A 15,672-nucleotide genomic window follows, 5' to 3' on the forward strand; every position below is an offset into this window, starting at 1 on the left:
TGATCCATACTCTTTGGTTCTTTCGGTAAAGTCACCAGGTGGCTGATCCTCACTCATCCCCCTACTCCACACCCCGTCCCCCGGCCTCAGCATCTCTCCCAGCTCCCACATTGTTCGCACCAGCCGTGTTGCCTACCAGGTGGCTGATGCTCACTCAACCTCCCCCTCCCCTACTCCACACCCCCCCCTCCCCGCCCTCTACTTCTCTTCCCCTTGGCTCCTCCCCCCCCCCCTTGCCTTATATAATATCCTTGTTACGAGCAGCTCTTGTCCACTACAGCAAATTACTTCTTGCTGTGACTATCCCATCTGATGATGGAGGCTTGTGTTGCTTCCAAAACGTCATGATTTGATTAACTGTATTTTATTATTTACCTACGTGACTTTACCGAAAGAACCAAAGAGTATTGCTCCTCTTAACAAAATAGTTCCTCAGTTCAGTTTGCAAGTGCGAGTTTGCGTTGTAAGTCCATGTTACATTTATTTTTTATATTTCATGGAAGCTGATTTGTAAGTACGGGTGTTTGTAAGTCGGGCGTTCTTAAGTCGAGAACTGCCTATCGTTCGGCCTTGCTTAGCACTCAAGATGTGTTCCTGGAAAATTGAGCACGAAAAGGGGTCATACCATTGTATATCTATAGGGAAGCCTTCGCAACGACATTATTTATTACATGAGCAAGATATGAGGGCTTTATTGAGGTATCGGTAATATTGCTAGTAACAATACAGATGCTAAACATTTTATAAGTAAAAGATTAGTTTTTTTTATCATTTCAGTAAGTATTATGTACTGTACTCACCAGTGCACCAGCCTGATGCTCACCTCCTCGACCCGTCTTACTGTTTGCATTTTACATCCAAAGCGATAGTTTTACTTGACACTTTGGTAACATTTCCAGCAGTAACACTTGCAGGCCTTTTTGCAGTCATTTTGGATCTAAAATGCTCACAAAAACGCACGAAAAACACAGAGACCAAGGTCGAGTAGACACTTTGGCGGGTGGGTGTGTTATCTTTTAAATTGATGAGCGCTGCTTAGCTCAGCGTACGATGCTCTCATTTTCTGAGCGAATGTAAACATGATGGCAGGCGCGTTTCCCCCACATTGGGTGTTCTCACTCAAAAGTGCTTTTTTGATTTAAATTTTTAAGTAACATTGTTCTACAGGACAAAGAACGTTATAACGAGTCGGCGTTCTATGGGGTAGCGCTAAACGAGGTCTGCCTCTACGATGGTTGAGTTTAGGATTTTAATATTTCAGATTTTTTAAGGACATTTTAGGATCTCTGAGATATATAGATCATTTTCATTACGTATCAATTAGCATGTCTTCATTGCTAACGATCTTGATGTCACCTTATGCCACGTGACATCACATGTTAAGTGATGTCACGGTTTTCTAATACAACAACAAATATTTGGATCATCCACAATGTCATATCTAGGCATGATTTTCAGATATTGCAGTTAGCCCAAAATATTTGGAACATTCCTTGTATACAGTTTCAAAAACAGTGTACAGTAAAGTCCAGTGTGGTATTTAACAAAGGTCACTAAACTACTGTACAGCAGGCAGACCACGGAGGTGAGACCAAATATTCCACAAAAATATTACGCTGACACAATTATCCCGCGGATTTTGGGAGGAATTGGCCGCGCGATTCTATTTGAGAATATTTGTGAATTGCAGCAGAGGTGTAAATAAATTAACCCACGATAAATTCGCAGATGATAAGGTTATCCAATACACAAATGATGAAAATCTGCCAGATGGGTCCATGTTAAGTAATATTTCGCATTTTTAGATGTAACATCCAAGTGTGACAAAAGCTAAATCCGTTTATACTAAACAAATCCCATCATCACACCTATTTAAACCTCCCCTCCGCCTTTCCATGCAGCTCCACTGCTGCAGCTCCGTGTTAGCCCTGCCCTCTTCTACGCAAAGCGGTTTGTGGTCCACGAAGCATTTTCGCTCCGCCGCGGTGTGTCATGACTTAATGGAAGCGGTCGCGAATTGCCAATGAGAGAAGTACAGAAATTCGCAGATGATTGTATCATGAATGATTTGCTTTTGCTGTATCTATTTGAATTATTTTTTTCTTGGAAAACTACACATTGTTAGCTTGATTACTTACACTGTAAGATTTTTAAATGTATAGTATTTCATCCTACAAGCCTTTAGGCTTAATGTTTGAGACATCTGATTTTTTTTTATCATGAACAAACATGCTTCCTTTGGCGCAAGATACTTTCAAATGGACATGAGGCAATGCTCATCTCCGCTGACAACCATGAGCCAGCAGTAGAAATTCCACATTCTTTGTCATGGGCATGGATTATGGAGAGTTAACCAGGCCTTCATTTCATCTGAGTCTGGATCAGGGACCCATAAAATATTTCCATACCAAGCACATCCAGTATACAGTGAGGGAAAAAGTATTTGATCCCCTGCTGATTATGTACGTTTGCCCACTTACAAAGAAATGATCAGTCTATAATTTTAATGGTAGGTTTATTTGAACAGTGAGAGACAGGATAACAACAAAAAAATCCAGAAAAACGCATGTCAAAAATGTTATAAATTGATTTGCATTTTATTGAGGGAAATAAGTATTTGACCCCTCTGCAAAACATGACTTAGTACTTGGTGGCAAAACCCTTGTTGGCAATCACAGAGGTCAGACGTTTCTTGTAGTTGGCCACCAGGTTTGCACACACCTCAGGAGGGATTTTGTCCCACTCCTTTTTGCAGATCTTCTCCAAGTCATTAAGGTTTCGAGGCTGACGTTTGGCAACTCGAACCTTCAGCTTCCTCCACAGATTTTCATTGGGATTAAGGTCTGGAGACTGGCTAGGCCACTCCAGGACCTTAATGTGCTTCTTCTTGAGCCACTCCTTTGTTGCCTTGGCCGTGTGTTTTGGGTCATTGTCATGCTGGAATTTCCATCCACGAGCGATTTTCAATGCCCTGGCTGAGGGAAGGAGGTTCTCACCCAAGATTTGACGGTACATGGCCCCGTCCATCATCCCTTTGTTGCGGTGAAGTTGTCCTCTCCCCTTAGCAGAAAAACACCCCCAAAGCATAATGTTTCCACCTCCATGTTTGACGGTGGGGATGGTGTTCTTGGGGTTATAGGCAGCATTCCTCCTCCTCCAAACACGACGAGTTGAGTTGATGCAAAAGAGCTAAATTTTGGTCTCATCTGACCACAACACTTTCACCCAGTTGTCCTCTGAATCATTCAGATGTTCATTGGCAAACTTCAGACGGGCATGTATATGTGCTTTCTTGAGCAGGGGGACCTTGCGGGCGCAGCAGGATTTCATTCCTTCACGGCGTAGTGTGTTACCAATTGTTTTCTTGGTGACTATGGTCCCAGCTGCCTTGAGATCATTGACAATATCCTCCCGTGTAGTTCTGGGCTGATTCCTCACCATTCTCATGATCATTGCAACTCCACGAGGTGAGATCTTGCATGGAGCCCCAGGCCGAGGGAGATTGACAGTTCTTTTGTGTTTCTTCCATTTGTGAATAATCGCACCAACTGTTGTCACCTTCTCACCAAGCTGCTTGGCAATTGTCTTGTAGCCCATTCCAGCCTTGTGTAGGTCTACAATCTTGTCCCTGACATGCTTGGAGAGCTCTTTGGTCTTGGCCATGATGGAGAGTTTGGAATCTGATTGATTGATTGCTTCTGTGGACAGGTGTCTTTTATACAGGTAACGAGCTGAGATTAGGAGCACACTCTTAAAGGGAGTGCTCCTAATCTCAGCTCATTACCTGTATAAAGACACCTGGGAGCCAGAAATCTTTCTGATTGAGAGGGGGTAAAATACTTATTTCCCTCATTAAAATGCAAATCAATTTATAACATTTTTGACATGCGTTTTTCTGGATTTTGTTGTTGTTATTCTGTCTCTCACTGTTCAAATAAACCTACCATTAAAATTATAGACTGATCATTTATTTGTCAGTGGGCAAACGTACAAAATCAGCAGGGGATCAAATACTTTTTTCCCTCACTGTACTTCTAGCTATGGCCGTGGCTAATAGTGGCTTTTGGCAGACCATCCAACAAAGACGGTCATTGCATCGCGCACTTTCAGATGTGCGTCTGGAACGCTCTTCCGAAATTCGGAAGCCACTGGAGCTATGCACTTTCAAATCTAAGTTGAAAACTAATTTCTTTAGAACTACGTTTTGTGCTCAGTTTGTTCTTTCTCCGCACCTCCGATTAGCATGGTTGGCTACATACGGCGCGAAAGAAGTTCAACATACATACGTGCCTTCTTTAGTCTACCATGGAGCTGGAAAATTATGAGAAATCAAGCCATAGATTGAACTGTGTGGTCTCTTTGCAGGCGGATTACATGAAAAACCTGAAGCGGTATTCGTCGGTAAAGACCGTGGCACAGAGCTTCCTGGATGTGGCCCTGCTCATGGCAAACGCCTCACAGCTGAAGTCGGTGATGGATTCTGGAACTGAATTCAAGTACTTCAAGCCTCTCCTGGGCATGCTGGCTCTATCCATCTCCTTGCAGATTCTCGTCGGGTTATTCCTCATCTGTATTGGTAAACTCATGCAACCTTTTGTGCTTTTATTTCCAAATAGATATATAGAACTTTTATCCGTGGTGATGTGGGTGACCAATATTTCGCGTCTTATTATCTGCAGGTTATCTGTGATTTTACTCCACTAATTAAAATTAGTGTGGATAATCATGTATCATAGGTTACAATTGCCACTAAAAACCTATTCACAAACATATATGAAGGATAGGTCATTCTGTAAAGGATAGAAAAAGCTGCAGATAATAGGAATATGGTCACGGATATTATACTAGGAGGTTTTGCAGACCCTACAGCTACCACAGATAATAGGAGTCACTGGTAATAGGGTTGTGATAAGATGAGTTCTCCTGTAGCGGGTGTTATAGAATGATCGACTCTTACGCACACAAATGCCACTTCCATGTCACTGGTTAACATTACTCTATAATTGTGTGTTAATGTTTTAACGTTTCTGTAACTGAATGGGTGGTGCTGGAATTAGAGTAAGTTTAAATTTTATTTGGAGGTCAACTCATCCATTATGGGGACCATGAAGTTATTATACCTTTGTGAAAAGCCAACAGTGGTCACTTATTATTGTAGAAACCAATTACTCCGTAGTAAATCATTCTCAAATTGACAAATGCATGTAAACTGTGGCACGCAGTGGATATTTTTATGAATCCTATTTACTCGATAGACATGGAACGTATCCCATTAAGAGCTCTTCATCCCGCAATCGATTTTTTTTTCCTTTAGATCCTCGGATTATTTATCGATACTCTACATGCCTATTCGTTAATAATGCTCAACTGAATACAGAGCGTTATGAGTTCTGACATCCCGTTTCCACGGGTACTATTTTAGTTTTATATTAAACAACAGAATGCTCCCTCGGTGAAATGGTTAGCATACTGAACTTGAATTCCAGGGGTCGTCTATTCAGTTACCCACCCAAAGGTTAAAAAGACCAGAGCCAGAAGATGTCATTGCCCCATTGTAACGCAGCACGTTCATGATCACCTTCTGGAAGACAACTCCCTGCAGTACTGCAATCCTGCCAGTTATTAGATGCACGCTTTAGGGTGCGACTTATGTTCTGGGACGTCTGATAATACGTAGAATATAGCAATACATTTTGACATTTACCAATTTTATGGCCATGTGCAGGTTCCCACGTTTCACAGTCCATTCAAATTTTGTAACCACCTCACTGTAAGAACCCTTAAAATTTTCTTTTATTCGTTCACTGAGGTATTTGGAATTTTATGTTTACTGTGATCATATCAGCTATGCAAATGAGAGTGAGCGCCCACTACTCTTTGACTGCTGTGCTGACCTTGTCGATTCTCACTTGCATTACATTACCCTAAAGTTTGATCGTGCCTGGATATCTTTGTGTGTGATATTGAGTGGTGGCATAGTGCTGCAATCTCAGCATCCTTACCATTTCTGACAATGCAGTTGTTACGAAGTTTCAAACACCAAATAGACACGTATTAAACTTTGACTTAAAACTTTCGTGACTGCAGGCATTCATATTCTTTGGTTATTTTGGTAAAGTCATGTAGATATAAAAAGTAATACAAATAAAGTGAATAAAAATATCACGACGTTTTGATCGCAACACAAGCGGTCGTCATCAGGCAAAGGAGTTTGCCTCGAAAGGCAAACTGTTTATGAAGCTTTGGGGATGGGCATAGCCCAAGTGTATCAGCAGCACCAGGAGCATGGGTGGGGCAGCAATGCCAACTCAGCAGCAATGCCAATGCAGCAGCAATGCTAATGCAGCAATGCCAATGCAGCAACTATGCCAATGCAGCAGCAATGCCAATGCAGCAAAGGGCCGCAAGAAATTCCTGCACCCCGCTTCACACACCACACTGCCGACAGTGGAGGTTGATTGACAAGAAAACACAAGTCAAGTCATGAAGCAAAGTGGTTGATAACATCTTTCCAATGATTGCTGAGTCTATAACCTTCCTCTCGGTGGAAATTGTCTCTGTGTCTGTATATATGGATGGCTTCATGAATGTAGCCAGTAGGCTTGCAAAGTACCATCGTCTTAGAGAAATCAATTTTGTGTGAGCCAGCCGCATTAAAATAATGATCAGCCATGGCAGACGTATTGGTCCTACCGTGTTTCAAATCTGCATTATGTTCACGAACACGGTCCAAGACATGTCGCTTAGTTTCCCCAATGTAACTGCTGCCGCAGATACAGCTGAATTTTTAGATGCCGGGATATTGTATGTCAGGAATCTTGTCCTTCACAGATGGGATCAGATCACAAATTGTATGTACTGTGTTAAATCGGACCTGGATCTTGTGTTTGTTCATGATTTTGGAAATCTTTTTGGTTACCCCTGCTATGTGTGGCAGGGTGATGGTTTTGATTGGATCCTCAGATGGCTCCTTCCTCACGGTTGCGGTGATGGCTTTGCGGATTGTGTCCTCAGAAGATCCATTCGCCTTGAGAGCTTGGTGTACGTGTTTGAGTTCATTAGTTAGGTGTTCATGGTCGGAGATACATTGAGCTCTATGGTGTAGCGTTTTGATGAGGGAATTCTTCTGGGATGGATGGTGGTGGGAATCAGGTTTTAGGTAGGCATCAGTATGGGTAACTTTAGACAGAATGGCTCATTGAGCCATCTGGTCTCTTTTTGATTAGGACATCCAAGAAAGGTAGCATGACATCCTTTTCTACCTTCATGGTGAATTTGATGGCTGGATGTATGGAATTGATATTGTTGAGGAATTGGTTTAGAGCCGGTTGGCTATGTGGCCAGATGACAAACGTGTCATCCACGTACCTCTTCTACAAGGACGGGTGTAGAGTGGATGCCTGGATGACGCCCGTCTCAAATTTTTCTATGAAAATATTGGCTACAACCGGAGATAAGGGAGAACCCATTGGGGGTGCCTTCAGTTTGTAGAATATTCCATTCCAGGTGAAGTATGTATTTGTGAGGCAATGTCTCACCAGGGCCGGTACATCATCATTCAATCCTTGTTGGACCAGATCTTCAATGATTGCAATGGTATTGGGCACAGTAACTTTGGTGAACAAAGAAACTACATCGAAACTGATGAGTAAATCATGTGGGGACAGTGAGATGTCTTTACTTGGCGATACCAGGTGAGCTGAGTTAAGTACAGAAGAGGTGGTCTTACCAGTGAATGGCTGTAAGGTCTCAGACAGATATCGGGCGAGTTTGTAGGTGGATGAGCCATGGTAGAGACGATGGGACGAAGGGGTGTACCTTTATGGATTTTTGGTACGCCATATAATCTGGGTGGTCTAGCAGCAGAAGGTTTTAAGGAAAACCGTTTGTTCTGTTCAATTAACGAAGCTGAATCAGTGATGATACTGTTCGTTTTTGGAACGAGGCTGTTGGTGGGATCTCTTTAAATTTTTGTGTAGCTACCATCATTAAGTAGGTCCTGAATGTTGTTATTGTACACGGTTTTATCCATGATCATGGCAATGCCTTTGTCGGCTGAGAAGATGACGATATCATCCCTATTTTTCAATTGAGATAACTCAAAACACTCATTCTTACTGAAGTTGCTGACTGGCATCATAGCGCTTTTGAGGGTTGCAGCCATTTCAGATCTTGTCATGTCTGCAGCGATGTGTCCCAAACCCTTAAACGCTACATGTCATCCACTGGTATGTGTTTGGGGGTGACTGAAAAGTTTGACCCTTTAGCTTAAATCGACTTTAGACCATCGGGAATTGGGCTATAACTCAGATTAATAACAACCTTGTCAATGTCTAACTTTTTAATGTGTGGGTCTGGTTTCTTCTTGGAAAGGAGGTTGAACTTGGAAATCAGGTTATCTTTACATTTAGCTGACATTGTAGCAACTGTTGAAGCAGTCATGTTATCTACATGTTCCAATCAGATGTAGACATTTTTTCTTTCAATGTTAAGTGTGATTGCAAGAGGGTCTTGTCTACATGATCTAGTTCAGTACAGAGCAGTCTAATTCTCTCTGAGATCAGGGCCAAGCTAGCCCTCAACAAGATTCGTTTGGCATTGGAAGATGTGATGGCAGCAGAAGTCAGTGTAAATGAGATTGGTATTACCTTAGAGTTGCGGAATCTCTTCAGAAATGTGAGTGACTCGATCAGATGAGTTTTCTTGTCTCGGTGTTTCTTAAAAGATCTTATGGTTATGTGGAAACCCTCCCCATAGAGGCGATTCAATTTTCACTCAACGTTCGTGACTGCAGGAATTAATATTCTTTGGTTCTTTTGGTAAAGTCACGTAGGTAGAAAAAATTATAAAAGATCACGACGTTTCGATCGCAACACAAGCGGTCGTCCTCAGGCGGAAAAATAAAAATAATCCAGCAGTGGAACTGCTGAACCAGCGAGAGAGCAGTTACAACAAAGTTGTATATGTGGCGATGGGCAAGCAAGCGGGGTCGTGAGCTGGAAAGGAATTCCATTCCCGGGTGCAAGCACGTCAGTTATGTAAATGGGGGAGATTAGGGAGAAAGAGTCTCACTTTCTGCCCCGCCCCCTCTCTCCCCCCCCCTTCTCTCCCCCCCCCCCCCGCCCTACAGCCGATCTCTTGGATTGCATTCTCATGCTCACATGTCCTTTCGATTGCACTCTCATGCTCACATGTCCTTTGGATTGCACTCTCATGGTGCTAATCTCTCAACACTACTGTTGTGCGCATATGCGGGGATGATAATCTTACGCGGCGACGGAAGCTCATTTCATGCTAATCTGTCTCCCGAGTACCCTTCCAGTATACCACCGTAAATGCATAATCTTGAAGGATTTCCAGACATCGTGACAATTGGCCCGACGGCTGATCGACCTTCAAGGCATAATGGGGTGCCGCGTGGTCCGAACATACTGTGAAGTGCCTACCGTACAGATACGGTCGGTAATGCTGGACGAAGAAAACAATGGCGAGTAGCTCGCGACGGGTCACGCAATAGCGCTGTTCAGTGGGGGAAAGTACATGGCTGCCATAGGCCACAACGCGTTTTACCCCGTCGACCACCTGTGACAATACTCCACCAATGCCAGTATTACTGGCGTCTGTCTCTAAAATGAAAGGCACTGTGAAGTCTGGGTATCGCAAGGGAGGAGCCTGAATCAGGGCCTTACGGATGGCATCAAAGGAGGTCTGTTCCGCATCCCCCCAATGAAACTTCGTGCCCTTCGCTGTCAAAGCATGAAGGGTTTGGCCATGGATGCAAACCCAGCGACAAACCGGCGGTAATATGAGACAAAACCTACGAAACTGCGTACATCTCCAACAGAGGAGGGAACAGACCAAGAGCGCACGCAGTCAGTTTTTTCGGGGTCTGCGGCGATACCGGAGCGACTGACGATGTGACCCAGGTAATGGACGGAGTCGCGCATGAGGAAGCATTTTTGTAGTTTAAATTTCAGATTTGCCGACCGCATTTTGAGGATAACTTCCCTCAACCGTTCGAGATGCTCGTTGAAAGTTCGACTGAAAATGATGACATGATCGAGGTAAATAAGGCAGGAGTCCCACTGGAGTCTAGCGAGGACCAGCTCCATCAGGCGTTGGAACATCGCTGGAGCCAAGTGCAATCCCATGGGAAGCCGATTAAACTCAAAGAGGCCCTAAGGAGTGCAGAAGGCCGTCTTTGGTTTGGAAGCGTCATTGAGGGGTAACTGCCAAAACCCGGACAACAGTTCTAAAGTCGAGAAGTAGCACGCGCCCGCCGGGGCGTCCAGGGACTCATCCATTAGGGGGAGTGGATAAGCATCTGCGACCGAGACTTTATTAAGTTTCCGAAAATTCACACAGAAGTGAAGGGTACCATCATGTTTTTTTGACCAGCACAATGGGCGCTCCCCATGGGCTGGTGGACAGCGAGATAACATCACCCGCCAACATGTCATTAACGGCTACCCGCACATGGTCTTTTTCGGCCGGGCTCAACCAAAATGGATTTTGCCGGAGAGGTGCAGCGTCACCAGTGTCGATGTGGTGACTGAGCAGCTTGGTGCAGCCGATGTCAAATTTACCCATGCTAAAGACATCAGCGAAGTCCCGCAAGAAAGCATGCAATTGAAGGCGCTGTGATGACGACAAATCTGTTCCTCCCGAACAAAAGCGCATCCATCCACCCAGCATCTGGGCATGAATGCGGAGTGGAACGGGGCACATCTCCAACTTGACCGACCAATGAGTCTCCCACAAGGGCCGGTGATGCATGGGCAAGCACCGTGCCTTGGGGGATAACTGTGGTCCTTGACCCCGCATTCAAAATCTGAATGAATGGTTCGCTGTCAGCTGACACGAGCGTCTGCGCACTGATAAGATCCAACTCGCGCACCACCATGTTAGACGGACCCAGCAGCACACCTTTAGCAAGCGCGTCCGACCCAAGAGCTTTTCGAAACCGGGGAGGGACGAGCATTTGACAGCCAGCCGGAACACGAACCGTACGAGACGCCAGTGCTTGGACCGTGGTAAACGCAGTGAGCAACCGAGTGGGTGAGGGCAAGAAAGCAATGCGTCGGCCGCAGGGGAGCTCGATGCACCCTTGGTCGATGAGAATTTTAATAGGCATCCTCGCCAAAAAGTCCGTGCCCAAGAGGCATGTAACAGCGAGGGTTGACGAAACCAAAACAGGCCCTTGCGATTGAACATCCCCAATGCGGATCTGGGCGTCGATCCTGCCAATTATTCCGAACGAACCCCCATTAGCGGCAAAACACGGTACATTAACAGTCCACAGGGGACGACACTTGTCGGGCAAGATGTTATAAATGAGGTCTGAGATGATGGCCGCCGACGTTCTCGTGTCGACCAACATCCGGACATGAGCCCCTTCAATGGAACCCACTATGACAGATGACCCTGCGGCCGCGGCGATAACTCTATGGGCCAACTCGGACCACTGACCCCGTCCGTGCGCCCTGTCGTTCCCACCTCTCCATGGGTCCCCCTGTCCAACACATGACAACCCTGTGCGGTGTGTGTGCGTGACAAGAGCGGGGGCCGAGAGCGTGAGGTATCGCGACTTGCCTGAGTCCGGCGCGGAGCCAAAGGTGAGCGAGGCGCCGGCGGTTGTCCGGGGGTGCGTTGGCGGGGAGCCCAGCAGCCAGACGCCATGTGTCCCCGCAAGCCGCAGTTGTAGCAAGTGATGGTCACACCATCCTGGTGCGGGGCCAGTCGGTCGCGCTATCGGCGGTCACTCAGGGGCCGACGATCGGCCGACCTCTGACCCTCCCCCGCCGAGGCAGAGAAGGTCTGGTCGTGGAACCAGTCATTCCGGCGATCCGGGCCCACCAATGAAGCGGCACAAGCGGCGACGGCCGGCGCCACCTGCAGCCGCAGGTGCGCCTGGACGCACCTTGCAGCTCGCAAAGAGTTGAAATCGTCATCATCGGCCACTGAAACGACAATCCTGAGCTCCCGAGCCAGGTTCAGAAGCTTCTGAAGAACCAGCGAGTCGATCGCTTCTTGGTCCATGCGGGGGTAAGCGGCCTTAGCCAGGGCCAGCAGGGCAGTGCGGTACACCAGCGCAGACTCGGCTTCCGCCCTCGTGCGGGTATCGAAGCGGTGGCGGGAGTTGGAGGGCAGACTGTAAATTGCCTGCATCTGGCGAAGGGCGTCCTGCAGTGTGGAGTGATTTGCCAGAGGCACAGTGATGAGAGAGGCAAGGGCATCGTCATCCAGCATAGCCGGGAGGGCGTGGAGCGTGTCATCTTCTGACCAGCCGACCATCTCCATGTGGGAGACTAACTGGCGCTGGAAGGCCGCCCAGTCGCCTCCCGCCCCTGAAAACGCCATCAACGCCGGCAGGCGTTGCTGGACATTGGTGGTACGACCTCCGGCCAGCGATGAAGAGACGGCTGCCGCAGATTCAGGAGCTCCCTCGGCAGCAAAGATGTCGCCCCTTGGAAGCGGTCGCGGCGCTGATGATGCGGCGCCACCCGGTTGGACGCCGTCGGCCCCGGAAGTCATGTGGCTCCCAGCGGCCACCGCGCGTCCAGCGGAAGTTCCTCCCGCCGTGGCGGGAATTTCAAAATTAATGGCGGGAACCGCGGTTGCGGCCTCCGATGGATGCTGCCCCGTCTCCCCCAGCGCCGCAGCAGCCTCCGCCTGGCAGATGCTGCCCAGGATGGCGGCTGTGGCTTGGAGCAGTTCCGCAAGGCGGAAATGCGCTTCCCGCAGCGGGCTCTGTGACGGCCGGGAAGCGGTGGGCGGCGAGCCGGGCGACTGCCCGGCCATCGGTGCGATGCCGTCCATGGGCGGTGTCGCCGTCCCTGCCCCTGCACGATCGCCGCCGTCCGGACTGCGGATACGTGCTGTCCGGCGTTTGTCCATATCCCACTTCTGACACCAAATGTAGTGTTGCAGATTCTGGAGACGGATCTTGGAGGCAACACTTGTTTATTTATAACACACAGTAACGGCCAGCTATACATCCTAGGAATACAGCCTACGACTAGCGTGCCTGACACTGGGCACGCTCTCAGGTCCTCCGGCTATGAGTTACCTAGGGGAGGCTACCTGACCCGACGTAGCCTAGGTGCGGGTCCCAACCACTGGCCCGCTCGGACCCGGCCCTGATAAGGATGTCGGGCCGGGGGTTCCCAGGGTTCACCACTGGGCCGCACAGAGTCCCGGCCCTGACAAGGGTAGCGGGACTTGGGGTCTCAGGGTCCTAGCTGGCTTGCTCCGTCTTCTTTCTTCTTCAACTGGCCCCGAACCTCTGGAGAGGTCCGTTTATATACGCCTTTCCCACTGAGGGGCGAGGCTGTGTGGGATCCTGGAACACCCCACAGCCGCCTTCTGCTCCGGGGCTAGGGATGCTGCGACTGCCCTTGCTGGGCTGTGTCTGCCCCTGCGAGTAAGTATACGCAGTCCATTAACGTCGCTACACATAGCCCATTTATACCCCTACACCTGTATAGGCATGCAATTACAGTGTATTACTCGATAATACGCTTCCAAGCAGCACTAAGTCTGTAGCTATCAGAATGGTTACAATTTTTATTTCTCTCAATTTCAATAGATCCTCTAATTAGTCTTGGTCAGTAATTGTAACCGTTGTTACAGCGCATTTCGTATCTTGCAGTTAGGGTCACCTCTAGGGTTCTTTCAGGAACTGGTGACCATGGAGATAGATTCCAACCTGCAGGGCAGGGAAGTGCACTGCTTACACCGGGCGCTCCAGGGGGTGTTTTCACCTGAGGAAGTGAAGTTGAACGTCAGTTTCCTAGAATTGAGGGCAAATCGACTGGTCCTCTTACAACTGGCGGATGTGGTCGCGAGTTGAGTGGTGCTGGTTCGTTGCGACGTCACCTCTTTTTTCAATGGACGGAGGCACACCAGATGCGTCTGGTGGCTCATCACCTAGCGGACGTACAGAATGCTTTAGTGGACAGGCTCGGTTGCAAGAAACTGGACCCCAGAGAGTGGTCGCTTCACGTGGAGATGTTCAACAAGGTTGCATGTCGGTTTGGGACACCAAACATCTACTGCTTTGCGTCGAATACGAACAACAAACTTCCTCGGTTCGTATCCCTGTTCCTCTATTAGGGAGCATGAGCAACGGATGCTCTCAGTTCCTGTGGGAAGGTTCCCTATGGTACGTCTTTCTCCCGTTCCCTCTAATTCCGCACGTTCTGGCAAAGTTATTCGGAAGTGCAGCCACAGTGGTTCTGATGGCACCCGATTGCCCAAGGAGGTCGTGGTTCTCGGACCTTCTGGCCCTACAGGTAGATCAGGCGTGGCGCCTAACCACCCGTCCGGACATGTTGTCCCAGAGAGGCGTCTGGTGCTGGGTTCTTCAAGAGCTAAATTTGACAGCATGGCTGTTGAGAGGGCGCAGTTTTGGGCCTTTGAGCTAAGTGAGTCTGTGCAAGATTTGCTTTTAAAATCTTGGCGTCGGTCATCCTCGCGAGTTTATAACACTCATTGGTGACAATTCTGTCTCTGGTGTGGGGCACACAATGTTCACTGGGTGAAGTGGTCTAGACTGGGTAGCTCAGTACATGGTTGTCTAAGTGAGTTGCTGTTGACTGCCCAGGTGTTGTTAGATTGTGTGTTACAGGCGGTTACAGTAATTTCGGGTTTGATAGTCATTGAACTGAGTCTGGACAGACAGTCAGTGTGGGGAGTGCATGGACCACCCACTCCGCCCCAAAGGGGGTGGTGTGGGTGTTCCCCCTCCCCCCTGCTCATCACATAGAAAGAATATATCTGAGTGTTAAACGTTAAAATAAGCTCAGTGAGAATGTATCGGTTCTATGCTGCCGAAGTGTAACAAGTTCACTAAGTACCACTCGGAGATGGGATTATACTACTCGGTAAAATCAGGATTAAGGCAAGTCCTTACTGAAATCCTAGTTTTTGTATGCATTTTCTTGGCTGTGCATAATTATGGAATTTTAATACCTACTTGCCCCTTAATGTGTAGAGTCACAACGTATAGTTCTATATAAACACTGTCGTGATTCATTGTTTTGCACGAGTGAGTGACATGACCCGCACTTGTGTTTGCCCACAGTGATCTCTGACCTGAAGAATGAAAAGCAAAGGCTAAATGGGAGACGCTCGGACATTCTCAACACCCTGGCAACGTCAATAACTTTCCTCATCGTGGTGATCAACATCTTCATAACAGCATTTGGCACTCATAACTGATGCTGAACACCCTTGGCTGTAGCCCTCTCAATAGAAAAAAATTAACCATATTTGCTTGTGAAAAAATGTTTTATAGAAAATTTTAGGCTCCCACTAATCCTTTCTTTGAAAAAAATAGTAATTTCATCCACTCTGTGGTAGCGCAAGTCTGTAGTCCAATACTTTGGAAGAGCTGGTTGATATACGCAATACTTTTTGAGAACCATCTTCGTCACCAATGCTGTGAGTCTTTCGCAACACTCTTCACTTTTTTTGTAAATTTTCTTCTATTTTTTTTCGCCTTTCGTTACGTCTGAAAAGAGGAAATGTGATGCACATGCATAAATGTAAGTGTTTTTACTTAATACATGTTTGTAAAAGTTATGTTGAGTTACAATAAATGTTTGCTCGAGTTATTTTCATTTATTTTCGTGGTCAATTTTGGTATCTTATGGGTTTCCAGAAATGGAA

The 15,672-nt window shown here is 47.1% G+C and overlaps 1 protein-coding gene across 3 annotated transcripts in view; it reads left to right on the forward strand.

The window, feature by feature from the left end:
• Positions 1–15,623, forward strand: part of LOC116942302 (ninjurin-1-like) — a 65,002-nt gene extending 49,379 nt beyond the window's left edge. For 2 of the 3 annotated variants that reach the window (XR_012941703.1, XM_076067107.1), the window contains 2 exons: positions 4,366–4,576; positions 15,086–15,623. Coding sequence is in view for 2 of the 3 variants with exons in the window: in XM_076067107.1 (XP_075923222.1) it covers positions 4,366–4,576; positions 15,086–15,222 (348 nt within the window). In the remaining variant the exon portion in view is untranslated. The remainder of the gene's footprint in view (positions 1–4,365; positions 4,577–15,085) is intronic. The other variant, XM_076067108.1, reaches the window with a different exon arrangement.
• Positions 15,624–15,672: the final 49 nt, after the last annotated feature.

Source organism: Petromyzon marinus, chromosome 14, assembly GCF_048934315.1.
Source record: "Petromyzon marinus isolate PM22_M1 ecotype Great Lakes invasive population chromosome 14, UKy_Petmar_22M1.pri1.0, whole genome shotgun sequence".
Taxonomy (NCBI): Eukaryota; Metazoa; Chordata; class Hyperoartia; order Petromyzontiformes; family Petromyzontidae; genus Petromyzon; species Petromyzon marinus.